The following is a 27,298-nucleotide window of genomic DNA, read 5'->3' on the forward strand; positions in this document are numbered from 1 at the left end:
ACATTCATCTTTGTTTGGTTTACTCTTGATCTATATTCTGTACTTGGTAGACTGTTCATTCTGTTAAACATGTCCCTCGGTTCTTCTTCACTTTCATTGAGAATAGCAGTGTCATCAGTAAATCTTATGACTGATATTGTTTCATCCTGTATTTTAATCCATTCTGGAACCTTTCTCTTCTTTCCGTCATTGCTCCTTCCATGTGTTGATTAAACAGTAGGGGCAATAGACTGCAGCCTTGTCCTGCAACATTTTTTACTCCAAGCACTTTGTTGTTGGTCTTCCACTCTTAGTGTTTCCTTTTGGTTCTTGTAATAGTATTAAAAACATATTCAGAGATGATAAATTGGTAAGTCAGTGTTCTTTATGTTGTGTAATAATTTGAGTTTCAGATTTATTCCGTTGTTCTTGTTTCAGATGTACGAATCCTACTGAATAATGACAATTTGCTGAAGGAGGGTGCGTCTGTGTAAGTAACAGTCATTTTGTCTTGGCAAATTGCAAGTAGATGTTCCATTAGATAATTTATCTTTTTCATTAATTTATGCTGGAAGTAGAAAAATTTGTCATTGGAATCCTGGGTGCTGATGCATAGTGAAATTCTGCTGTTTGCAAAAGAACAGCTTTCTTTATTGTGCAGTTGGTTGTGCTGTTAATATTGATTTGTAAAAGGTACCCATAATGACAGATCATGGAAAATGAATTTTTCCTACTTATTATTTATATATCAGGGACCACCAAGAATTCACCATGTGTGCAAAGCTCTGTCGCCTGGCTGGGCACTTACCACACCACACTGCCTAAGGAAAGTGATGCATTCAGTTGACAGTGCAGTCATGCAAGGAAGTGTGGATGTCTTTCCTGCAGCTTGGTTTTTCATATTTCCTATTTCTCAGCAACATCGATGACAAACAAAACTAATTTTCAATATTAATTCTTTTTGGCACTCTAAATGCATAATTAAATTTTTATCTGGTACAAACTGTTGTGTTACAGACAGGTGCAGACAATTTCACAGATTTTTGTCACTCAGGTTGCCACATAATCCTGATGGATCTAGTTTCATAATAAAAAAAAAAGTCTTTAGCCACATATTGTACATCTGCACCCTCATTTCCCAAGGAAAACAACTTTGAACTCCTGAACAGTTTTAAACTAAAAGAATTTGTCTTATAAACTAGGTTGGTGATTCTTCTGGAAAACCTGGAATTCTCAGGGAATTACATTTTACCGGGAAAAATTGAGGAAATCTCAGGAAATTTCAGGAAACTGCATTTTTAACCTAGCATTGAAAATTAATTTTATTGAGTTCTGTAAATCACAAATTTTAAAATGCTAAATAAGTTAATAGTATGAATATTATTTCATATAAATTATCAGTGTTAAAAAACTGCAATTAAACTGTGCTTATAGCTGGTATACAGTTCATCTGTGAAGAAAGAAAATTCATTATTGTGGTATGCTACCACCCCCCCCCCCCCCCCTGCTTCTTACTAGCCATCAATTTATCAGGAACTTCTTGACACCATCTTCCTCCTCACACCTGGAAGTCTTAGTTGTTTAAATAGCCACCTCATAAACGGGAATAAGAGTGCAAATCAGTCAGTTCCGTCTGCACAAGCACGGGGATACTTTCAACCGAAAAGACAAATGGCCTCTCAAACAGCTTGGAAACTGATACAAAGTTTGCAGTGTCCTCAAAAGTTTGGAAACTGTTGTAATTCCTTCACCGCCTAAACAGATTCTTCAGAATTCGCATTTTCTGTAATCCCAGTGAGCGTAAAATATTTTTTATCAGAATTTGTTCCTTCCAAAACACAATTTTCTTTTTAAATGCATGTCTATCAAATCAGAAATAAGTTGTTTCCCACCTTCTGTTGGCTTACTGTGAGCAGCTTGTAGCAAAGTCTACTTTGAGAGATCTGCAATCCATTCAGGATGCTTTAATTTTCATTCCTGCTTTCCTTTTTCTTTAAAAAATTCAACAATATGGTTTTAAAACGAATTATTACGTGCATGCCCCCTTGACTTATTCATTGTACTTTGCAGTAATTTGTAAGTTTCTTTTCATCCAATTCCATCAAAAACTGTTGCAACTGACAGTGGAATAATGCCTGTTCCTTCAGAAAATTTACTATTTGTACTACAAATTTAATCACATGCTTCATGCCTGCAACTTGAAGTACGGAACAATGAATCCTGTATAACTGGTCGATCATTGTAAGTTTTTGCCATTTCATCATCAACTGAACCTGTAAGCTATTTCTGAAGCGTGTTACTATATCATTCAGTAACAAATATGCACTATCTGTCAACTACACAACTGCATAATAGAAATTGAGAATTCTCATCCCTTTCTACTGTGATTTCCATTCATTTTTGAAAGCTTTTGACAGTAGATCGCTAGACTTGCCTAATTTTGTGCAAACAGCTGTTGGACCTGTGAATTCCTTTATACCCAGAATATATAGCGAAGGATAAACAGCACTGGCACTGCAATTCAGCTGAACTGAAGGAAGTCGTGCCAACCGATAAATGCTGCACCACACTGCTAAATGAAATGTCACACTGTACAGAGTAGTTCTGAGAAGGATCGGGCAAAACGGAGATGACCAAGCCAGAGACTGTATGCATGCATACAGTTTTGCATGCCATGGCTGACTCAACCATAAATGAAGAACAGAAAAAGTTTTTATTACCCTATAACTCCACTAATCTCTCAGAAACTTTGTACTCCAGGTTACATTTTTACAACTTTTTTTTCCATTTTATGTATGTATCACAGTTTTATCATTGTTTATGCAGTTGGATCCCAACAAGAGAATGTTCTCAGTTGTTCTGCTGTTTTTCCCTAATAAGGTTTTCAAAGTGTGTCTTCGAGAACAATTTACAAATTGTGATGCAGCGTTACATGGCATTTTGATGGCACTGGAGAGGATTCACAGACATCATCGTACAAGGTTACTTGTCTGTTCTGACTCGCTTAGTGCTCTACAAGCACTTCACCAAATGTATCCAGAAGTGTCAGCAGTGCTGCTGCAGGAGATAGAGCAGTGTCTACAGATACCAGTCATGCATAATTTCTTTCGGGCTCGTTTCTCCAATTGCAGTCATTTTGCAGAAACTGGGGAAAAACGTAAGGGCCTCCTCTGATGGAAATTCCGTGACATATTTGAATTTTGAAGGATCTCATGAGATGTTCCACCTCGCCATTAGATTGTGGATGTACCGCAAGTGCCATGATGTGGCGGATACCATTGTGTGAGCAAAAATCTTCAAAGCACTAAGTCAAAAATTGAGGACCATTGTCCGAAACCACTGAACAAGGTAAGAAGGCAACACACTACACATTTCATCAAAAGACAGTGAGGCCAGTTCTGACAAAGGGGCTAATTGACACAACTGGTACATACAATCAGGAATCCGTGATAAAAACGAAGCCTTAAAATTTTCTTTGCCTGTCACCCAAAATGCAATGAAGTCCTGGCAGAGCTATTCTTCATAATCCTTCCAATCATCGTCAGTGTCATATGGCAGAGACCTGAGACAGTGGAGGCTGAACAGTTAATGTAGCCACGAGAAGGGATTGAAGTACCATCTCCGTGAATAAGTTACACAAAAAATCGGTCACTGAAGTTGAGTACATGAAAGTTGTACTTACCGCCACTTTTGTTCTGACTCTGAACACAATCATAAGAAACCAACTATTTATTAACAGGAGCTGGTACATGGTTATATAAGAAGCATTTGCTATCCATGTCCGCTTGCTTTCCGCTGTGGGCGATAGAAGCGCCAGACCAACGTTGGCGGCCTGTGGTGGAGGCCTGAAGCATCCAACTGTTGCACTACTCCAAGCATTCATATGCACACGTGCCATGGTAGTGGTGGGAGCTGTTCTGTAATGCGCGGGTTACTACAATAGCAAGTTTTAATTTTTTGTATGTGAGTGTTGTAATTTTTTTATATGTAAAAGTTCTGGACAGTGCTTAGGATGTTGGCTTAACAATGTATGTCACAACGTCCTATGTAATTCACTTTTTATCACTTTGTTATGGTATACTGTTGCAACTTTAGAGCTGGATTTTAGTTTTTCTTTCTCTTTCATTACCGAAAGTGGTGAGCACAATTATCTTTTAAGGAGTTTTCTGGGAGATGGGTGGAACCAATTAACTTGATTCACATCTCTTAGGTTTTTTCTCCAGTTCTTAATTAAAAGTTGGTAAATGTAACTATTAAATATAGTATGTAGTATAGAGCCTCACTTGTATATTACAGTTTACCAATGGCCAGTTTTGGATGGCAAACATACATTATCGAGTTTCAATTAGTGATGGTGCTACCGCTTTGCCACGTGAGTGAGGCAATGAGACTGCTTTTAACTGATTGTCTGCAGCCATTTGTTTTTCTAATTACAATTGCAAATCCTTATTCTTTAAGATCCAGCATGACACTCTGTGGCCTTAGTAAAAATACAAGCAACAAGACATGGTCCAACCATACCTGATAACACACTTGTGTTTTCTCTTATTTTCATTATCATTTTAATTTGAATTGGAACTTTAGTATCAGTAATGTATTCTTCATAAAATCTGCATTAAGTATGTTGGCTTATACTGTGCTATTTTCATTCTTTCTTTCTCTTTTCAGTGCATTTGCTCATTACAACAAGGATCAGCTGACACCAGTGAAAATAGAAGGATCTGAACAGGCAGTCCTTATTACTGAACATAATGACCTTGGTTCTTCAAGATTTTATGATCCTAGATCAAGACAGAGTTTCAGATATGATCACTTGAGAAAAGAAGCATCAGACTATCAGGTAAATTATATATAAATACATCCCCTCTGTTTTTCTCGTCCATCTTCCCCTACACCTTCTACTCCACTTGTCCTTTTCTTCTCTCTATAAGTTGGAGAGCCTGTTCCCCACCACCCCAGCCCACCTCTAGCACTTATAACCTAATCACTACAACTTATTCAACTTATTGCTAACAATGTTACCCTGTTTGTAACAGTGTCACAAGATTCTTGGATAGCACCTTATTGGTTTAAGGAAATAGTGTGTTGATTCAAAAACTGATAAAATATTCAGTGAATGCTTTAGAAATTAATATAAGAGAGGACTATTTTAATTATAGCTATTTGTGAGATATTTTTCTAATTACTCATAATCTCGGCCTTCATTTTCAGTATAATTATAAAACATAATGTGATTTTCTACTGAAACACTACATTGAAGCAATGCTTTGTGGCAGAGGATGTTCCTTGAAAAGTAGTAGTGAATATTTTTTTCCCTGTGTGTAAGGTAAAAAAATCCAATAAAGTTGTCATTAATTGTGACTAGAGTAACAGCTTGTAGAGGCATTGTAATCCATTATTTTTATAACATTGTTGTGATCGTGAAATGATATTTTAGTTAAGGTGTGAATGGGGAACTGATCCACAGTTTGTGCCAAACGTGATCTGAATTATATTACCTTAATTTTTGTCCAGAAAGTTAGTATGACAATACTATAACATTCCAATTACTGATAAATGGAATGTTCTCAGTCTTCTTATGAACATACCAAGCTAGGTGTTGCCAGTGGTTAGCATACTGGACTCATATTCAGGAGGTTGCTGGTTCAAATCCAAGTCTGCCCATCCTGATTTTGGTTTTCCACGATTTCCCTAAATCGATTAAGGCAAATGCTGGAATTGTTCCTGTGAAAGGGCACAGCCAAATTGCTTCCTCCTCCTCAACCAGTGTGAGCTTGTACTGTTTCTCCAGTGACTGTGTTGTCATTTGTCATTAAACACTAATCTTCTTCCTCTTTTGAATAAAGTGGGTGTAATTTAAGTAAAATAATAGATAAAGCAGTAATAAATCATGTAGGAAGTTGGACAAAAAATTTGTTAAATTCTCTCACTGTTGTCTAATTTCTGTAAATAAAAAAGATGAAATGTAGTATACCTCAACATTGCAAAAGAAAATGCTGTACACAATATAAATCTTAGTCATTGTGGATAAAATACATATATAAGTATTTGATCAGAGGCAAAAGCAAGTCCAACAATGTTAAAGTGCTACAGCAATTTGTATGTGAAAGTTAATAAACTACTTTAATGGACCACAAAGTTCGTCTCTTTGAATACTATAACATGATTTCAGAAGCAGATAACACAAAAAAGTAACTTCAAAAGGAAAGATAATTTTCTTCTGTGTTCTTGGAAACCTAAGATATTTAACTTCTGCCACTTTAAATGCTTTAAAACAGAGATATTGTAAGTAGCAAGCTTAAGTCTCTTCTATCATTTTTCAGGTTTTGCTGTATTCTACGATGATTATGAAACCAGTTGTAAACATTTATTAATACTTCATACTTTTACTTTTGAAGCATTGGGAACCAGATGCCGTATCTGAACCTTGGAGAGCGGCCTTGGATGCAGAGTTCAGCCACTACATTGCCAGCCATTATAAACACGGTGTATGTAGTGTTTTCGGCAAAAGTGATGGTGATGAGATTACACTCACAGCTTGTATAGAAGATCATCAGTTCCAGCCCAAAAATTACTGGTGTGTAACCATTATTTCAATTGGAATGAGGTCATGCACACAATTATGGTAGAGTAACTTACATTTTATTAGAGACGAGCAAGAATAGAAGTGATCTCAATTTATTCTGTGTTCTTGGTTTAATTAGCTTTGAGGCTGTTGTCCCCAAATCTTAAAATAGTCACATTGCTGTATGTTTCCAAATACAGCTGATGTATGAAAGTTGTCTCATATTGCGCTAACCTGAATTGATCAACATCTTTGTCATTTGTACTTCCATTTTGTGTGTGTGTGTGTGGGGGGGGGGGGGGGATAGGAGGCTGGTCAGCTCATTTTGCAGGTCTCTTCTGGAAGGACTATTTTCTCGCCCCCTATATGTTGACATTGTTATTTACAAAATAAATAAGTGAAATAAAAACTGCTAATATACACAGAGCTGACAAAAGTCATGGGATAGTGATATGCACATACACAGACGGTGATAGTATCATGTACAAGGTATGAAAGGGCAGTGCTTTAGTGGAGCTGTAATTTGTACTCGGGTGATTTATGTGAAAAGGTTTCCGATGTGATTGTGACCGAATAGTGCGAATTAACAGACTCTGAACGTGAAATGGTGGTTGGAGCTAGACACATGGGACGTTCCTTTTGAGAAGCAGTTAGGGAATTCAGTATTCTAAGAACCGCAGGATCAAGAGTGTGCCAAGAATACCAAATTTCAGGCATTACCTCTCACCAAGTACAATGCAGTGGCCAATGGCCTTCACTTAACAACCAAGAGCAGTGGCATTTGTGTAGAGTTGTCAGTGCTAACATACAGTCAAAACTGTGTGAAATGACCGCAGAAATCAATGTGGGTTGTACAACGAATGTATGCATTAGGACAGTGTAGTGAAATTTGGTGTCTGTGGGTTATGGCAGCAGATGACCGACACAAGTGCCTTTGCTAACAGCACAACATTGCCGACAGCGTGTCTCCTGGGCTTGTGACCAAGTTGCGCAAACCCTAGATGACTGGGAAACTGTCGCAGTTGGTAAGAGCTGATGGTAAGGTTTCAGTGTGGTGGTGGAGACCCCTTGAAGCCATGGATCCGAGTTTTGAACAAGGCACTGTGCAAGCTTGTGGTGGCAGCTCCAGAATGGTGTGGGCTGTGTTTACATGGAATGGGCTGGAGCCTCTGGTCCAACTGAACTTACCATCGACTGGAAATGGTTAGGTTCAGCTGGTTGGAGACGATTTGCAGTCATTCATGGACTTCATGTTTGCAGACAATGATGGAATTTATATCGATGTCAATGCACAATGTCACTGGGCAAAAATTATTCGCCATTGGTTTGAAGAACATTCTGGACAATTTGAGTGAATGATTTGGCCACCCACTGAACGTTTATGGGACATAATTGAGAGGTCAATTTATGCACAAAATCCTGCATGAGCAATGTTTTCCCAATTATGGATGGCTATAGAGGCAGCATGGCTAGACATTTCTGCAGAGGACTTACGACAAATTGTTGAGGCCATGCCGTGTCAAGTTGCTACACCAGGCGAAAGGAGATCCATCACGATATTAGTAGGTATGTTATGATTGCTGTTGCCTCAGTGTATGCCTGTCTCCGTCTCAGTATTGTTTCTTTTGAAGAAAGACTTCTTTGCACAGTTCAGTGAATACCCATATTCAGCAAGGACACTAATAACCATATTGTTATGTGCCCTAATAGCACCACCACCACCACCACCACCACCACCTACTTAATTAAATTTTTAACAAAAATATTTTGTGTAAAAATAGGTCTTGGAATGTTAATGTGCCAGTATAATTTAAATTACTATGATGAAAGATATAAACCAGGCCAATAAAAATTACTCTCTCCAGTGTGTTTATCAGCCCTCATATCTGAAAGTAAAAAGGGGTACATACAATTTATTTTTAGAGATGTAGAAATGGGTGAAATATCGTTTGTTATTAATTTGTGAAAGAAAATCCAGAAATGTGGTAACCAGTTGGCTGGTGTCAATATTATTGGTTGCATTTTCATAAAATGACAAAAATATTGAAACATTGTCTGAGGGATTTTAATTTTTTCCACAACTGTGTAAAGCAGGCCGTTCCAGCACTGCCATATCGGGCACGAGCACCCGTGAGTGCCTTTCAGCTCACCTGCGGGCAGGCACTGGTTGTGTAGGCAAGCCACTAAACAGCCAAATTGCATGCTTTCTGCGCATTCGTGATCTGCTTGGCCGTTGCTGACCACCTGTGCTCGGTCAACAGACTATGATCACCTATGCTACAAGGCCCATCTGCATGCAATGATATGTCTGCGCAGATATCTGTGTTGACAATAAATCGCTGCAAATGTTGTGTGTCCACACAACACAAATTGTTATCTACTGCTCATGTCACCTATCAGTCTATGAAGGAAATTTCAGTAGCAAGGACTAAACTCTGAAATTTTTAATGGAGGAAATTCTGTTAAGGCTTGTGTTCACAACCCATGGTCCAAAAAAAGTATACAAAATATAAGAAACAGAAAATGGTCCAGGCAGTGGCTGCTGAACCAAAAGTAGTTTTCATGCAGAAGTTTTCTTGGCAAGTTGCAAGGCTAACCCAGCGACTACACAGAAAAATTCTTATATGAGAGAGTAATTCCCCCAAGTGAATGGCTAGTGGTTACATTAAGATTCCTGGAAGTAGGAAGAAGCTGCAAGGATCTAGAATTTTCTACAGCAATTTCAAAGTGAGAATTGAGTGAAATCTTACCCAACACATGTGAAGCTGTTTACGTCTTCCATGAGGAGAATTTCATGAACCCAAATGAAGTACCTCAATTCTGAGAGTTTTAAACATATTTGAAACTAAGTATATTCTCAGATATTATTGGTGTGGGAAACAAACTGTTGGTTAGTTTCTTTCATGAGTCAGAACTTTGTTCAATGCCTCAATTCCACCAGGAACTTGTTATATGCTTTTGCACCAAAGTATAAAACTCCATTTCAAACTGTAGACAGTGATTCATAGTCTGTCTGGAAAGTTCTGCTGCTAGGGTTGTGGTAATGAATTCTACATGTCACCTCTAATTCATTCTTGTTACGAACCACACGGTACATTAAAAGTAAACCAAGTACCGTAAATGCGCTGTTGCATGTCTTTCCATTATCAGCTTAACACAATATTCTGACTATACTCTTCTTTAGAATAAATAGGGCCCTTTGTTTTTTGTATACAGTTGCATAATGTGATACATTGTAAGTGCAAAGCAAGCAAAATTGAGAATTTTGGTTAAGTTATCAACATGTTGTGCCATCTCTGTTTCATGAAATGATTACTATCGTTATCATCACTCAGAAAGCAGAGGTAAAAGTATCACAAACTTGGTCTATATATTTCATTGTTCCCAGTTTGATTGAATAGATTTTGTTACTTGGCAGTGAACAGTCCACAGCTGCAAACACGCACCCCCCCACCCCCCCCACCCCCCACCCCTTTTCGCTGTAGTGTCAGCTGCTAGTAATTTCTCTATTAAATGAATTATAAGCATCTGCCTTCTTATCTGGATTGCTGTATTCCTTGCTCTTAGTTTCCCACAAATATGTGTGACACCAACAACAAATTCAGCAGTGAACTCCCTAGAGCACTGACATGTATCTGTCTTTTAAAATTCATTGTGCCCAGAGACAAAAGAAACAATAGACTGAACAAACAGCTGAGGCAAATAAGTTTTGAATCTCAGATTTGCAGCAAACTCATGTCCACATAGTAAGATTTGTCTGTGCAGATGAGGTTGGTGCTCACAGATTTGAGCACTTTTGCTCACACCTCCAGCTTGGTCTTCCACATTTGCACACATCTTCTGTCCAAATGCAACTATCTGTCTCTGCAGAAGTGGTGTGCACAAACAGCAGTTGGTCGCTGTACCTGGGAAGATGTCTCCCGCAGTCAGAGACGAAATGTCAGGGTCTAGTTTTATACATCGACCACGGCCTATCAGCCCGGAAGTTTTAAGTGAAGATCTTTGTGTGTGAAGACTGATGCAAGACTGCCCGCATGTCAGTTGTTTGCCCATCCCTACCCACCCCAAGTCCATGACCACCCGGTTGCCCTCGGCGAGCAATCTGAAACAGATCAGTGTAGACTATTTCATAGTAACAGATATGGCATAATGAGAAATTTGAGTGGAATTTTGAATGTAATTCTATTACTATAACAAGTAATACATTTTATAATGTGTAGCATTAACAGCAACCATTAATTGTAATAATCTGGAAATTATTTCAGGAATGGACGGTGGCGATCACAGTGGTCAGTCACATTTACCTCTGGTACAGCAGAGTTACGTGGCCTGCTGAAAGTACAGGTGCATTATTATGAAGATGGGAATGTTCAACTAGTTAGTTCCAAGGATGTCAAGGAATCCCTCATAATTAGTGTGAGTGTAATTTTTTTTACCACCATTGCTTGTAGGTTGTCCAATTCTGTGTGTAATAAACAGTCATGGGTGTCACCGGCACTAATTTATTTGGGGAGAGGGGGGCAAGACTCAGTAGATGGGATATAGATCACAAGGGAATCCAAATGGGAGATCCTCTTGGGGGGGGGGGGGGGAGGCGGGGGGAAGTAGGAAAATTAGGACTTAAAATCCCATTTTGGAGCATTCATACTGCTTCAGACCATATATTAGAATGGCAGTTTCTACTCTTACAGCAAAACAATTTAAGCCTAGATTAAAAGGTATTTTATGAGTACTGAGTGTAAAAGTAACAGATGAAGACCTCTACATTTTAAATACTGCATTAGTTTGATAATTAAAACCAGTTTAAAAAATTGAAAACAATCTGCTAGTAAAAAGAATATATTTCATTGTTTGAAGTTCTTCTAAAACATGGAGAACCCTGGAGACCTATTGCCTTACAAGAATACCCTACAGACATTAACATTCCATAATTTTCCTTCACTGAGTAATATGTGCAAAGCCACTACACGTATATTGCTAATTTATAATAAACCTGTTTGTAGGAAATAATCAGAAATATAACATGTAGTGAACATAATTGGCTGCATGCTATGTTTAGATCAGTTGAAAAAAGTCTCTAAATTCCATTTCTATTCCATGTTAGTGGTAAAGTTGAGTAAATTGGAACACATATTGTAATAAATATTTAGTTGCTATCATTCCTTTGCCTTTAAAAACAGACCGTTTGTGAATTGCTTTGAGCTCTCTTCATAGCAATTCCTCTTGATATATGCACTGACTGTGAATTTACTACCGACACTAGACTGTAAGTGATTGTTGCTTGAGTGTTGCTTGAGTGTTTGGTAGCCATCTGCCTCCTGGCCAAACCCCTCAAATGTAAGCAAAACCAAGAAGATTCATGCTTATCTACCTTAGTCCTTCACGTCTTTGTAGCCATACCAACACAATTCATGAAAACTTGGAATATTGACTTTTTAGTGAATAATGTAAGTAGACTTGATTTACCGATACATTAGTAAATGTTGCAAATCATTAATTCATGAGAGTGTATAGAATGTGTAATTAGTTTGGATATATTCATTCAGTGATGTCAATTCTTTGTCAAGTAAGGCTAAAAAAAATTTAATTATAAGTAGACTTGATTTACCGATACATTAGTAAATGTTGCAAATCATTAATTCATGAGAGTGTATAGAATGTGTAATTAGTTTGGATATATTCATTCAGTGGTGTCAATTCTTTGTCAAGTAAGGCTAAAAAAATTTTAATTATGTTTCAAAAACTATTGATGGTGATGCAGGGTGGAGGAGGGGTAGACATATGACACCCCCCCCCCCCCCCTGGAGTCATGCCCATGAATATAGTGGCAGCAAAAGATTGCGTAAACAATAAAGTGAAAAATAATGTGAAATCTACAGTTTTTACCGACATTACATGAAATTTGGTAATTTCCTGTGTCTATGTAATTCTGAAGATAGTAGTTTACCTATATCAGTAATTTTTTCTCAACTCTGAGAATTGCATATCAACTTAAAATAACAGTTGATTTCCTGTGCAAAGAACTATGGCTCTAGATGTGATGTTAAATGAACTACATTGTAGCCTATACATGAACATCAGAATTAGAACTGATGCCAGTAAAGAGTTAACATCTGAAATACAAGTAGACCGGGAAGTAAAACAAGAGTGTGGCTTGTTACCAACATTATTTAATATCTATGTAGATGATATGATCAAAGAATGGAAAAGACGCAAATACTGGGAGGAATAAACATATTGGCATGATGTTATTCATAATGATGAAGTTATCATACAAGAAAACAAAAATAAATTATAAATGGCTTTACATAAATTAAATAAGAAAAGTCTCACTATACAGATAAATAAAACTAAAACCATTTCCTTTTTAGGTATTCATCCAATACAAACAAAAATAGTTCTCAACAATAAACCAATAGAATGGGTAGCCCATTTGAAGTATTTAGGAGGTGACATTTCATATGGTAAAGATATGGATATACAGAAAAAAAACTAATACTTGTCAGCATATATGTGGCACAGTGAGGGGAATACTGAACAAGCATAAACATGGAAAGAGAGACAACTGAAATTCTATAAAATCATTGCAGTTCCCACTTTATTACGAGAGTCATTCAATAATCAAAGAGACAAATTGATCTGGAGAAAAGAGCATTTATTTTTACAAAACAATACTTTTTCTACTTTTCAACATAATCCCCTTTAACATTTATGCACTTGTTCCAATGGGCCAATGGGCTACAAGCTTTTTTATTCCAGCTGCAAAGAGCTCTTTATCGTGATGTTTGAACCAATTTCTCGCAAACTTTTTCACGTCCTCATTTTCCTGGAACCTCTTCCCACATAATGCCTCCTTCAGTGCACCAAACAAATGGAAATCACTAGGTGCTAAATCAGGACTGTAAGGGGGATGAGGCAGTACTTCCCAGCCCATTTTGTCGATGGTTTTACGGGTTAGTTGAGCAATATGAGGACATGCATTGTCCTGCTGGAGAATAACACCTCTCCTCTGAGATCCACGACGTCTCTTCCTCATGGCTGGCTTCACCTTGTTTAAAAGCATAGCCGAGTAGTATTGGCTGATCATTGCATGTTGCTCTTCAAGATAATCACAAAAAACTGGACCTTCAGCATCCCAAAACACTGTCAACATGACTTTTCCTGCTGATACTTGGGTTTTGAATTTTTTCTTTACAGGTGAGTTGGTGTGCTTCCACTCCGTGCTTTGTCTCTTTGATTCTGGCTCACAATAGTGAACCCAAGTTTCACCACAAGTTAAAATTTTGTGGAGGAATTTCTCACCTTCTCTTTCATAATGTTCCTTTAGCTCTGTGCACACCGTCAACCTTGTTTCCCTGTGTAGTCGTATCAACTCCTTTGGGACCCATCTTGCACATGTTTCGCTTGTTACAGATGTTATGAACTGTACCAGTACTAACTTGGACCTTATCAACTCATTTCCACAGTCAGACAGCGGTTGGCACAAATAATGTCATCAGTTCGACTTACAAGTGAGGGAGTTGAAACTGCAACTGGTCCGCCAGAATGGTGTTCATCATTCACTAAGTCATGATCAATTTTGAACTGCTCTGCCCACTTGTAACAATTTGCACAATTCATACAGCCTTCACCATAAACTTTAGACATTCCACAGCATATATTTCCTGGTTTCTCACCGTCAGCAAGTAAAAATCAAACAACAGAACATTCTTCAAGTAATGTGGATGTTTCAAGAGGACTTGCCATCTTGAAATGTATTTTTAAGGTTATAAACAAAACAATGTTGGTACATCAGCTGATCAGGGCTCAGCCCAGTGATGCCAACTTTACCCTACTAACAGTTTCTTCCCCAGACCAATTTGTCTCTCTAATTATTGAATGACCCTCGTATATAGGGTTGAAACTTGGGTGCTGAGAACTAAAGATTTGTGCCAATTAGAAGCATCAGAAATGAAATTTCTAAGATCTGTGAAAGGCTGCACTAAGGACAACAAAATTAGGAATGAAGTAATAATGGAAGACTAAGTATGTAACCAGTGACCCAAAAGGCAATCCAGTACAAAGAAAAATTGGGAGAACATATACTTTGTATGTAAGCACAGAGACTTCCAGAACTAGCAATTCATTATAAACAATGGAGCAAGAGAAGTGTGGGAAGACCAAGGATAATATGGTGAATCTGAAACAGTCTTTAGGTGTAACCCCTGGAATAGCAGAAGAAGATGGTGACTGGAATAAGAAAGTATAAATATAAAGAATTACCAAATATGGCACTAAGTTTTTTCAAACTTGTAAATCAATGTTACAGGTGATTGTTTTCAACCTGATACAGGCCCCACCCTATGCAACTGATCATGTTGTCACCATAAACTTTAATCACAAAACAGTGAAAGTAATATTGAATGGATAATGAAATAAATTATCTTTGTTTTTGTCCCCCCCCCCCCTTTTCTGAAACATGTTTGCATTAAATCACATGTCTGATACTGTGACTGGTTGATAGGAGCAAACCGAGCTTGGCACAATGTTGCTTTGCATGTTCATGAAACTAAAGTGCCGTATTTGGTGAGTCTCACACTGATGCTTGCATACTATGAAAATATGAAGTTTAACTGATGCATGATGTTAAAAATCTCTTCATACCACATCATTTTTGGTACTATTTGTCCGCACAAATATCGTGAAATCTGACATACCTGAAGAAAACATTACATTGTACTCAAAGTTAAGAATGAAGGCTTCTGTATCACTGTGGGAAAATGAATTTTTGATGATTAAACCAGTAAGGTTTTGAGATACACAAAGGGACTTACTCTTCAGCCAGATGTGAAGAAAACACTGAAACACACTGGCTTGCAGCTTCAAATTTGACCGACCCTTATGGCCACAGGTGTATATCTGAAGTTTGTGTTCACAACTCTAGGTTCTCATTTCAGCCATGGAACAATTGAACTGTGTTAATGCTGACATGGCAAAGAGTCTGTTACATGTATCTAGAATGACAGGTTTCAGCTGTGTTAAGATAATCTGATGGGGTCAAAGTCCTTTATAATTAAGTGGAAAAGCAACTTGCCATGCCAGCAGGATACATGGAGGTTGTCACAAAATGTCTGGTGTTGTGCTGAGGGCAGTTTGTGTTCCATGTTCAAATTCAGATTCCCGGCAATTGTTTCTTTGTAATGAAGTATTATCAGGTCTTTGGCATAAAGTTTCAGAAAACAACTTTGCCATTATTGCAATATCTTCTTTTAAAAAGATTTGACCGTGTATGGTTGCAAAGCTCTTTTTTCTGTAATTGATAAAGTGTAATAGATTCAATATAAATGATTTCTTTTTTAACAATGTATGTAAATATGTTTTGTGATGTTAATAAATACAATCTAATTGATTGGTACAGTTTCATTTTCAATGTAATACTGAAAAAAACTAAGACAAAATTAGGAATGCACACTACTTAAAAAACAAGCTGTCAAAAATGAATGCCAAAATCGGAGGAAAAAATACTAAAATTGACAGAAAATAACACTGAAATTGGTAAAACGTAACAGCCAAATTGTCCATAAAATAAAACTATTTTTTCATGTCCCTAGTAATACAATGTAGTACATGTTTCTAAGTTGATACATATGATCATTATGTTAATAAATGTGTAAATCCAAGTAGAATTAATGCTGTCCAGTGTGTGTACTGACAGGACTTCTCAGTTTTCGAGATACGACTGAAGGGCAGTTGGGCCGTATGATTGACGGGACACATTGGAGCTGCAGCAATCATTACTAATGATGGTGATAATTTTGTGTCTCAGTGGCCAGGTATCATTGGATGCCACTTCAGTGACTTCTGTGTCCCTAATCTACCCCAGTTACCCAACCAGGAAAAGGGGACATACTGTTCAATGTGAAATACGAACTATTCCATGTGACACCTCATATCATTGAGAGGTGAAGGCTGGATTAAAGGCAGATTCAAAATTGTCATGGTCTGATGATTGGGATTCATTTGTGCAACCTCTTAGTTTCCATGTATGCACTACAAATTGTATATGTAAACACAGTAAAAAAGTAAATATATATAGCATTAAAATTTGTTATCAGTAAGACAGTTATAGTGAATAAATATAAGGATAATAAACAGAAATCACAATGCAGTAATGTGACATAATTAAGTGAAGGTAAAAAAAATTGCTATCAGGTGATGTTAGGCAATTGCCACTGTACATTTCAGATTATTGACTGAAGAATTCATGTAAAAATTTCTGTAGCTAGAAAAGTGAAAATGCTACTTCAAACATTTTGTTCGGATTACGAGATGTTGCAAAATGGAGAACTGTTGGTTTGAAAATGAAGAGACAAAAGTGTTATATTATTGTTTTCAGGACAGATTTGTGTTTAAAGTAACACACATGATGCATAAGAGAGTATATGAAACATTCTACTTACTGGATAAAATAAACAAGGAAAAATAATCCTATAGCATCCAATGGAATGGCAATTTATCATCTGTTCAGAAAAGATTATGAGATAATGTTATTGCAGATCAGTGGGAGAGTTATCAAGAAAATTAAATAACTACAGTAAAATTGGTACATTAAAAAGTCAAATGTAAAAGTAATGTAAATCTTTGTTATGAAAGTTGCTAAATAATTTGAACATTGTGTATAACTGGTGGTACCAGGTCAGATTGTAGGAATACGTAGAAGCAATTCATAGGTGGGCTGCTAGATTTGTTACCAGTAGCTTCCCACAACACGTAAGTGTTACAGAGATGCTTCAGAAACTCAAATGGTAATCCCTGGAGGGAAGGTGGCGTTGTTTTCGAGAAAACCTATTGAGAAAATTCAGAGAACCGGCATTTGAAGCTGACTGCCAAACGATTTCACTGATGCCAACATACATTGCGTGTAAGGACCACAAAGATAAGATACGAGAAATTAGGACTCGTACGGAGGCACGTATGTAATTACTTCATACTACTGGCGAGGACTTGTTAGTCAACTGACAGACTGTCATTGCTTCCATTCTCTAGTGAAGTAATTCATTCTTCTTCACTTTTTGAGCTGCTAAATGCAGTGTGAGATTGAAAGCACTGCCTGAACAACAGTACAGGACAGAGGATGAAAGCACACACTTTGTTGTCTAGTATCCAAAGCTGCATACAGTAAAAGCGATATCTAATAGCAACCACCTCAACCAAAACATGACAGCCAGGGATACAAAAGTAGCGCTGGATGCTATCTAGTGGCCAAACAGATATCAGTGCTGAAACAGATACAAGCCAGTTTTTATTTTTTCAGAGGTCAGTACCTAAGTTGCCAGAGTATACCCAGGACATTAGTTTCTATTAAAATAATAAAAATTAGAACTTAGGATTTTATGATAGGGCGTTAAGGGGTCCGTCCATTCAGCTAACCCAGCAACAAGGAGCAAAGGAAGGAAACCTCTTCAAAAAAATAACCTCAGTGAAAAGAAAGTAACAGTCCTAGATGGTATTGATGTGAAGTCACCAAAGAATAATTTGTTTGTCATTACAAAAGGAATTAACTCATTTTGTATACTACACCAAGACACAATAAGAATATATGCACATACCCTACTGGCCATTAAAGTTTTAGCACTAGGAAGACTAGAAAATAATGTAATTTTACTCGCTGTGTGTATGCAGTGAGAGGTTTAAATTTGTAGATCATTTGGGGGATATACAGTGTGGGAACTCCTACCTCTGCAAGCATCAGCGGCTCTAACCCAGTTCGGAATAAAGTCGAACTAAGCTCAGATGACATATCCAGGTAGCTTATTCAATGCTGCTGCAACCGTGTGCTAGAGGTTATCAATCACAGTAGCTGCCGAGTGGCGACGTGTGAGTCTCTCGACAGAACGTGACCAGGTGTTTACAATGGGTGAGAGATGTGGAGGACATACTGACCAGGGCAACAGTCTTTACACCCTGTGTATAGAGGCAGGTAAGGACAAGATACCGCCTTACATTACATTGTTGGAATATAATATCGTCATCACCATAGTCGTCGTCGTCGCCATCACCACCACCTTAGTTGTCGCCGTCGTCGTCATCATCCATCCTCATCATGGTCAGAGGAAGGCAATGGAAAACCACCCCCCATTAGGATGTGATTTCATAGACTTTCCTGGCGTAGTAGCTACTGATATTCTTCACATGTTTGCAGCCAGATCATGTCGTCATCCAGACACAGTATTTCGGCGTACCAGCTGGCCGCCATTTTCAGGTGAGTTAATGCTTGTGCACTGCCCCGCCGGAACTGAATTCCAGCCACAATGACAGAAACCTTTATACACCACGGACAGAGCACAACACGTGCACGAGATGATGGGCTGCGCCTCCTGGTGGCAAGTAGCCATGCAAGCGCCCTGGTGGGAGAAGATGGTAGAAACGATAAATCGCAGCAACAGCACAAGTTGGAAGAATCCAGTGACCTTAAAGAAGACCGTTGTTGTTTAATGTCGGACAAAATCGAATTCCATGAAGAAACCACCGAGTTATGTCGTCATGTGTTGACTTCAACATAGTTTCTTTTTAATGATGTATATTTTGAGCAAACTGACGGAGTGGCTTTGGGGAGTCCACTCACCCCCATAGTCGCCAACCTTTTTATGGATGACTTTGAGGACATGGCACTCAAAACTTCGTTTCTTAAACCAAAGTGTTTTTTGAGATACATTGATGACAGTTTTATGGTTTGGCCACATGGACTTGATGCTTTGAATGGCATTTTAGATCATTTTAATTGTCTACACCCGAGTATTCAATTTACTGTGTAAATTGAAAGTGATGGTAAACTTCCATTTCTTGATGTTTTAGTTCAAAGAAAGGACGACGGGACCTTTGGACACAGTACGTATCGCAAACTTACTCATACTGACCGCTATCTTCGTGCGACGAGCTGTCATCCACCACACCAATGTAGTGGACTTTTACAGACTCTGCTGAAAAGAGCTTATGCCATTTCTGACAAGGAACATTTGAAAGAGGAACTTGATCATTTGAAGATTGTTTTTAAACAGAATGGGTATACGGAACAACAAATATGCCATGCTATTCAGTTTGGTCCGTCACGCGAGCCAATAGAGGATACTTTTGACGCTGTTGCTTATTTACCCTTTTCGGGAAGTATATCATCCAAAATTTCAAGAATTTTAAGAAAATATGATATTACAAGTGTTTTTATGCTGGTGGCAAATACTAGAGCCCTTCTTGGGCTTGAGGAAGCACGGGGTTTATGAAATGCTGTGTCATTGTGGAAAGAAGTATATTGGTCAAACTATTCGAACTATTCAGGACCAGTGTGTGGAACATCATCGGTACACTCAGTTGTTACAGCCTGAGAAGTTGGCAGTGGCAGAACACTGCCCTAACGAAGGACACAGGATGATAGATGACAAGACACAATTGATCTCTCCTGCTTCTCGCTATTGGGAATGCGTTCTTAAAGAATCCATTGAAATTAGATTATCAAGTAATATTATTAGCAGGGGTAAAGGTTTTCCTCCAAGTTAGATATGGATTCAGAGTTTTGTCTGACATTAAACAACAACGGTCTTCTTTTCAATCATTGGATTCTTCCAACTAGTGCTAGTGCGATTTATTGTTTCTGCCGTCTTCTCCCACCAGCGCGCTGCATGTCTACTTGCCACCAGGAGGCGCAGCCCATCATCTCGCACACGCACGGTGCCCTGTCCGTGGTATATAAAGGTTTCTGTCGTTGTGGCTGGAATTCAGTTCCGGCGAGGCAGTGCACGAGCATTAACTCACCTGAAGATGGCGGCCAGCTGGTCCGCCGAAATATTGTGTCTAGACGACGACATAATCCGGTTGCAAACCCGTGAAGAATATCGCCCCCATTAGGACCTTGCCTGGTATGGCGGTGCAGGTCTCCCACATCTTTCTCCTACACTCTTGTCAAGAAGCATGGGATTTCATTTCCATAAATGAGCTACACTTTGAATTCTCCCAGTAAACTGAAGTCAACCATTCACCTTCCCTACGTATGACTGTATTTACTCATTCCATTTCGTATCACTTTGCATTGTTATGCCTAGATACTTAATAGATATTGTGTTCAAACATCATCTGCATTAGTTTACATTTTACCACATTTAGAGCAAGCTGCCATGTATCACACCAAATAGAAATTATGTCTGTCATCCTGTATTCCCTTACAATCACTCACAGGTGACACTGTCCCGTACACTATACCATCATTAGCAAACAGCTGCAAATTGTGTCCCGCTGGTGCAGCATGAATGTCTGGGGAAGCTGCAATTCAAGAAGTCTAATTTATTGAGTTTGCTAGCCTTTGTAGTGTGCTACTCTGACAAGACGACTATCCCACGATTTGCTATAGCATCCCACCACGTGAACACTACTGCCTCAAGGAAGATATTTTGTCATGCCATCTTTGCCCTATTGTGAGAAAGGATACACAACATGAGGCAGCAGCTGAATTAATTGCTGTGTTATGGTCTTGCATCTGCAGCTATCTAGGACGCTCACAGCTTTGCGCTGGGATTTGGTTGACATGGCTACAGTTTCCCAACAAGTGACCTCACGGAATGAACTGCAGAGAAGCAGAAAGGGAAGTTCATCTGACTTTCCCAACAACAACAACAACAACAACAACAACAACACTGTGCGGACCACAGATCCTCAGAACAAATCGTTGTCAATTTGACAACGAGAGACATAGACTCGGGTGCAGTGTCAGCACTTAAAAAAAGGACTTAGCTTCATGGCTTCCCAATGAGACATCCCTGTCTATGAAATAAAAAGTGGCATTGAACAGTCAGTCTGCAAGTTCCCCAGTTAAACAGCAGATAAAATATGGTGTGAAACTAGTGCTATTCTCACGAAAGCAAAGCTTCCAGCATCCAACATGACCAGGGCCAAGTGCAGTGATGGAAGTATTATGGCTCTTCCTGTTCACAAGTGCAACATGCAGTAATTATGAAATTTGCAGACTATGATATGGAGATCTGCACGCTGTTGGAGAAAGATACTGACCAGAAACTCCCACACAACCCAAAATTGAGAATAATAAGAAAGACACTTCAGTTTCTTCAGTGTTCTTGGGTTGAAAGACAAAGTGGTCACGATTCTTCTCCCTCATGCATCTAGACTTCCTATTGTTTGTGCTCTACCAAAGATGTAGGATGGGATGCCACTGGCGAAGTACCTGGCAAATTTCCTCATTCCACATGTGGGTTTACTGTGAATGCCATACTAAAAGCTTAGCTAAATTGTCTTCGACTTAACAGTAACAGTCCAGTCCACCATGGAAGTAGCAAAAGATGAAGCATTACCCTTCCTCAATGTCGTCATTTGCCACAGTCGAAATGATTTCCATTTTGAGAAAACCTGCACACAACAATCTACTTGCTTCTCATAATCCATCATCAGCCAGCACAGAAGTGTGTTGTGCTACAAACATTGGTACACCGTGCAAGAATTCTATCAATCCTGATAATCTGCTCCTTGAGCTGAACTTCCTATGCAAGGTCTTCAGGAACAATTGCTACAATGTTTACCAAATACCAATGTTGTTCTACTTATATTGGTTGCAGCTCTAAGGAGAGAAGACGGAATATCATTGTAATGAATCCTTGTAACACTAAACACAAGTGTTATGCATAGGCCAGCACTCAGTTTCCTGTGTTCTATGAAGTTTCATGTTTTCCAAGTCAAATAGTGTGTCACCTAACAATAAGTAGACTAACTTCTAATTAAACTCTGGATCACCCTGTGTGTACTACATCCTGTGCCACAGATTTTGAGAACACAAATGTATTTCTTACTTCGACAGTACCAAATTTTTAATTATTTGCAGCTTTAGATTATGGTGATAATGCAAGAAGCAATCCATGCTGATATTTTCAAGATACAATAAATGATATAATAAAGATAAATTAAAAAGATACTGTAAATATGGTGTGGAAAGCTTACGTACAGAGTAAAACTGAAATCCAGCTGTCTCTGCTAGTAATTAGAGACAAATAAATAATTTAAATGTAATACTGTTGCATATCTTCAGAAGTTGTACCTTTTCATATAAACCTTTGTTGTTTTGTTGGTTATGGCTTTGTAGAGACAAGAAAAGAAATTTTCATTTACACAGAACTTCAGACTTCATATCTCTCTCTCTCTCTCTCTCTCTCTCTCTCTCTCTCTCTCTCTCTCTCTCTCTCTCTGTGTGTGTGTGTGTGTGTGTGTGTGTGTGTGTGTGTGTGTGTGTGTGTGTGTGTTTTTTTTTTTTTTTTTTTTTTTTCGTGTTTCATTTGATCTGTGAAATCCTTTCTGTTCTTCCACTTTTATCATGTTATGCCTTAAGTAGTTATTGAAGGATTCTGAATTTTAAATCTCAAGATTATTTGTCTTTAACTGTTGCAAATATCTGTCAACATGGGCTCCTGTTGATAAGTAAATATGTTCATTTGTGTCCATAAATATTATGTTCATGTTTTCAGAGTGTTTAGCTATCACCCTTTTCCTCCCTCTTGTCAAACTATTCTCATCAACTCTTAATATATTTTCAGACCGAGCAACAAACAGCTAAGGATTTTATTCGCATTGTGGAAGATGCAGAAAATGAATATCAAGCAGCCATATCTGAAAACTATCAGACTATGTCTGACACAACGTTTAAAGCACTTCGCCGACAGTTGCCAGTTACACGAACAAAAATAGACTGGAATAAAATCATTTCATATAGTATTGGAAAGGAGTTAAAAATGCAGTGATGTTTTTACTTTCTAGTTCACACAAAGAGAAGATAGCTTTTTTGGTGTTCGCAAAAATTTGAATCTGCATTTATTTGCAGATCAGCTGGCGTCCGATTTGCCATTGCAGTGCACCATGTTTGAATGCGTGAAATCATAAAATTATATATACAAGTTGTTTTCATAATATATTGATTTTGAAGAAGCTTTGGCTTCAAATGTTCTACTGATGTTTCCTAAAAAAGAAAAGAGTTTGTGTTATTGAGCTTTAACATATTACAGCAATATAAGGTTGCTTTAATTTGCAAGAAAATAACAGCATAGCATGGAGATGATTCCATGTATGATATGCAACTAACTTTATTTTGAAAAATTTTTATTGTTACTGAGTATATACATGGAATTGTTTGAAATGCCAAGTGTTCATGTACCATGAAATGAAACTTCCGTTTACGATGACTGCACCATTTCAATTATTTACCATTGCCCTTCATTATGTCTTGAAATCTGGCAAGTGACTGCCATCTTAATACAAAGAACCATAATCACTATGTCAGACATAAAGTGTAAAAAGTACCTAATAAAGCTAACTTGACACTTCATCCAATAAAAGAGGGAGGAGAGACAGTGGCCTATATTTAAATGTGGAACCAAACTGCATTTTTCATGAATGCAAGAGGTTCAGTAAAGAAGAAATATATCCTGTTCGTTGAAAACAAACATCTTGACATTCATAGACATCTAAAGTGAGACCCCCCTCGAGGTTCTAAAATTCCGATACTGTGTTGCAAGTTCTCAAATCATTATACTCGATGCCTAATCTCATATGGTTCTTGATCCTAGTGGATCAAATCCATGAGCTCTTACATCAAAATCTCACAAGAAAATAACTTATCCTGGTGTGAAGGCCTACAATACCAGAACAAAGTTCTTGGAGTTTATTCTCATCCAAACGCAGCAGAGACCTCATTATCTGTGAACGTGTGTGAAATGTATTTCACACTTCTTGTTTGCATTGTTACACAGTTTGCATGACTGGATGATGTAACACTTGTGTATGCTATTTGTGGCAGAGTTTATATTACAAATATCCTTTATTCATTCCATTTCTTAGACCATTGTTTTTCTTGGAGGTAAAGTTGTACACTTGTGTGTGGGGAGGGGGGGAGGTGAATGCATCAGTGGTCAGATATTCCATTGTACTCGATCTTAAATTGATTATGATTAATAGAGTCCCCTTAAATGGCATTTGTCTGTGCCATTACCAATTTCAAGCAGTGTATTATGTTGTCAGGTAGTGAAAATGCTGGTGCATACTCATGATTTGTTAAACATCATATAATAGCATCTCATATCTGGGGATAGAAAAGTATACCCTGTGATGATTGCTGCTCAAAACTCGTAACAGCATAGCTAAATGCAATTTAAAATTGCTATCTGCACTACCTACTCGTTAATTCCTTTGTTTACTATGGTCATCATCTAACATGCATAATTTGGCTTACATATCCAAGTTTTGAAAATACACAGGAAATTCCTTAGACTACTACTTGAATATAGTGTTAAAAAGAAAAGCAAATCTGTTGCTCTGAGCACAGTCAGTGTGCAGCAGCTCTCTCTCCACATGGTGTATCTCTGGTGAAGGGACACAATAAACTGAAATTTTTCTCTGCCAGACACTGTCTGAATTGAAGTTAGTATGAACTTGCAACATAGTGTAGTAAGTCATTCCCAAGCAGATGTGTGTTCTAAAATTAAGAAGAAGATCCCATGTAGATCTGTAAGTGAGATAAATTGGTGAAGTCATTTAGTTGCATCCCAGGGACTGTGTTGTGATGTGTGCAGTATTGCTGCCATGTTAATGTTATATATGTTACACTTTGGCAGAAACTTTTTGCATACAGTACTTAGTTGATAAATACCATTAATAACAACTAAGGCTTTACTTTAGAAAAAAGTAAAATACAAAAATATACTATGTGCAGTATGGGTTATATTTCTTCTTTTATTTAAGTTGTACCCCCTGGCGGAATTACTGAACCTGTACCCTTGGCATAGGCAATTGAAGTATTTGAAATGGTTGCTTATGCTTAGATGCCTATGCAGTTCAAAATCGAATATTGTTGTTTACCTGCTGTTGTTATAACTATGCAAAAATATAGGGGTAAAGACAGATTTATTTAAACTGTCTGCAAGTTCAGGCTTCATATGTTGTATGGATTGAGATACATGAGCTTAACAGGTGTGTCATTCTCCTTCATTGCAATTTGGTTTTGTAAATGACTTAAAGTTCGTCACTGTATGAACTACATTTACATTTGGTTTCTGATCACATTGTTTTTTTAAACTGCCATTCAGCACCAATTCAACTGAGTCACTTTGCTACATATGGGCCTGATCATGTAAATCACAACTGTGTTGTTACTAGTACAAAAAAGCACACTGTTCTGAAGTTGTGTCCTTGGTGTCATTACTTTTTTTCCTTCAATGCAGCAGCTTAGAGCAATTAGTTGTAAGAAAATGTCACTGAACAATATGATAATGTTATTTAAGTGTAATGTGTATTGTTTAATAACATTATTAATCAGTTTTTCATCAGTATTGACAGTTACGTTGAATTTATAAGAATATTATCATCTAAATGTCCTTTTCTTAGTACATTCGCTCAATCATTACATATTTCTTCATGAAGCTTCATATTTATTGTCATCATATGATCATGCTTTATTTGAAATTGTTAATTGTAATTCACTTTTTAACAAAACAAGCTTTTAATTGTAAATTTAAGAACTACACAAATCCATGAATTATGTCCAATGTATTTGTGGCATGTGTTGTCAAATATTAAAACTGTTCCCAACATCAGCCACATTGATTTTGTTTAAAATGTGTTGGTGACACAGCATTGAAATATTGTGTTTAGTGAAGGTAAATATTAGACTGTGCTAAGTATCAGACATATTTTTGTTGTTGAATCATGTAGGTTGCTGCTGCATTTCATGTTGGTAACACAATTTGAATTTGCTTTCCTTCCACTGATTGTGTGAAACATTATTAATGTTGCAGTGGTTTTTCCCAGAATAAAGTATTTTGTGGATTCACAGGAATGATAGGCTAAAATGTGGCCTTAGTCCCAGGTTCTGTCTCTGTGATCGACATTTGTTCTTATTTTTAATGACTATATCATTCAGACATTTAGGAAGCTGCATATATGTTTTGATGTTTGTAAAAAAAAGCTGTCTGAAGTTTGTTGAATATTTTTATGGGAAGTGTGTTGTATTCATAGCCACTTTTATGTGGTGATGGGCAAAAATGAGTGACCACTGTGAATGGACAGATTCTGAAATAAAAGATTAGTTGTAATCTTGTCTTCGTGGATTACTTTTTAATGATTATTTTTCAGTTTATATGTGAAGATTTCTTACTATTTTTAGTACATCAGTTAGTTTAAAAAATCCATTAACATTTTACAACTTGTTTTTTTCATAAATTTTAATATTTTTCCAGAATAATGGAATTATGTTGGCATTGTTATAAGTTGAAATCGTTGTTAGCTCCACGTTTTGTAAGCACTTAAAACATGGGCCTTTCATTTCATCTGTGTAAGACATTTTAGTAAGTGAAATGTGCAACTATAGAAAGTAAATAAAGCACATTTACACAACTACTGTGTCACTAACTTCTTTTAATGTATTTTCTCGTGGTTACAGGCTTCCAGTTCTGTAAATATTTGTAGCATGGCTGTCAAGTTAATAATGAATTGTTTTGTTGTAATTACTTGTACTCTGGCCGAGAGCAGCACTTTAAATTTTAAATGATAGAAAAAGTGCAGTAGTTTCTGTGAACACCTTTGTTCATTTAGATAATAGTCATGTGAACTGTTGTGCAAAAGTATGAACGAAATTCTGATGAATTCATAGAATATATCTGTTGGGATGCAGTAAGCCTTACCTGTCCATTCTGTCCTAAAATTTTGGTCATGTTTCATCTGAAACACACTGTTCAAACT

General features: G+C 37.5%; 1 protein-coding gene across 1 annotated transcript in view; it reads left to right on the forward strand.

Moving 5' to 3' along the window:
- The window catches only part of LOC126470655 (F-actin-capping protein subunit alpha), a 43,278-nt gene extending 16,325 nt beyond the window's left edge, over window positions 1–26,953 (forward strand). Inside the window, exons 3-7 of the mRNA XM_050098641.1 lie at window positions 418–469; window positions 4,648–4,819; window positions 6,378–6,556; window positions 10,810–10,960; window positions 23,107–26,953. Of these exons, the coding sequence (XP_049954598.1) occupies window positions 418–469; window positions 4,648–4,819; window positions 6,378–6,556; window positions 10,810–10,960; window positions 23,107–23,310 (758 nt within the window). The 3' untranslated portion in view covers window positions 23,311–26,953. The remainder of the gene's footprint in view (window positions 1–417; window positions 470–4,647; window positions 4,820–6,377; window positions 6,557–10,809; window positions 10,961–23,106) is intronic.
- The last annotated feature ends 345 nt before the right edge of the window (window positions 26,954–27,298 follow it).

Source organism: Schistocerca serialis, chromosome 3 (assembly GCF_023864345.2).
Source record: "Schistocerca serialis cubense isolate TAMUIC-IGC-003099 chromosome 3, iqSchSeri2.2, whole genome shotgun sequence".
Lineage (NCBI taxonomy): Eukaryota > Metazoa > Arthropoda > Insecta > Orthoptera > Acrididae > Schistocerca > Schistocerca serialis.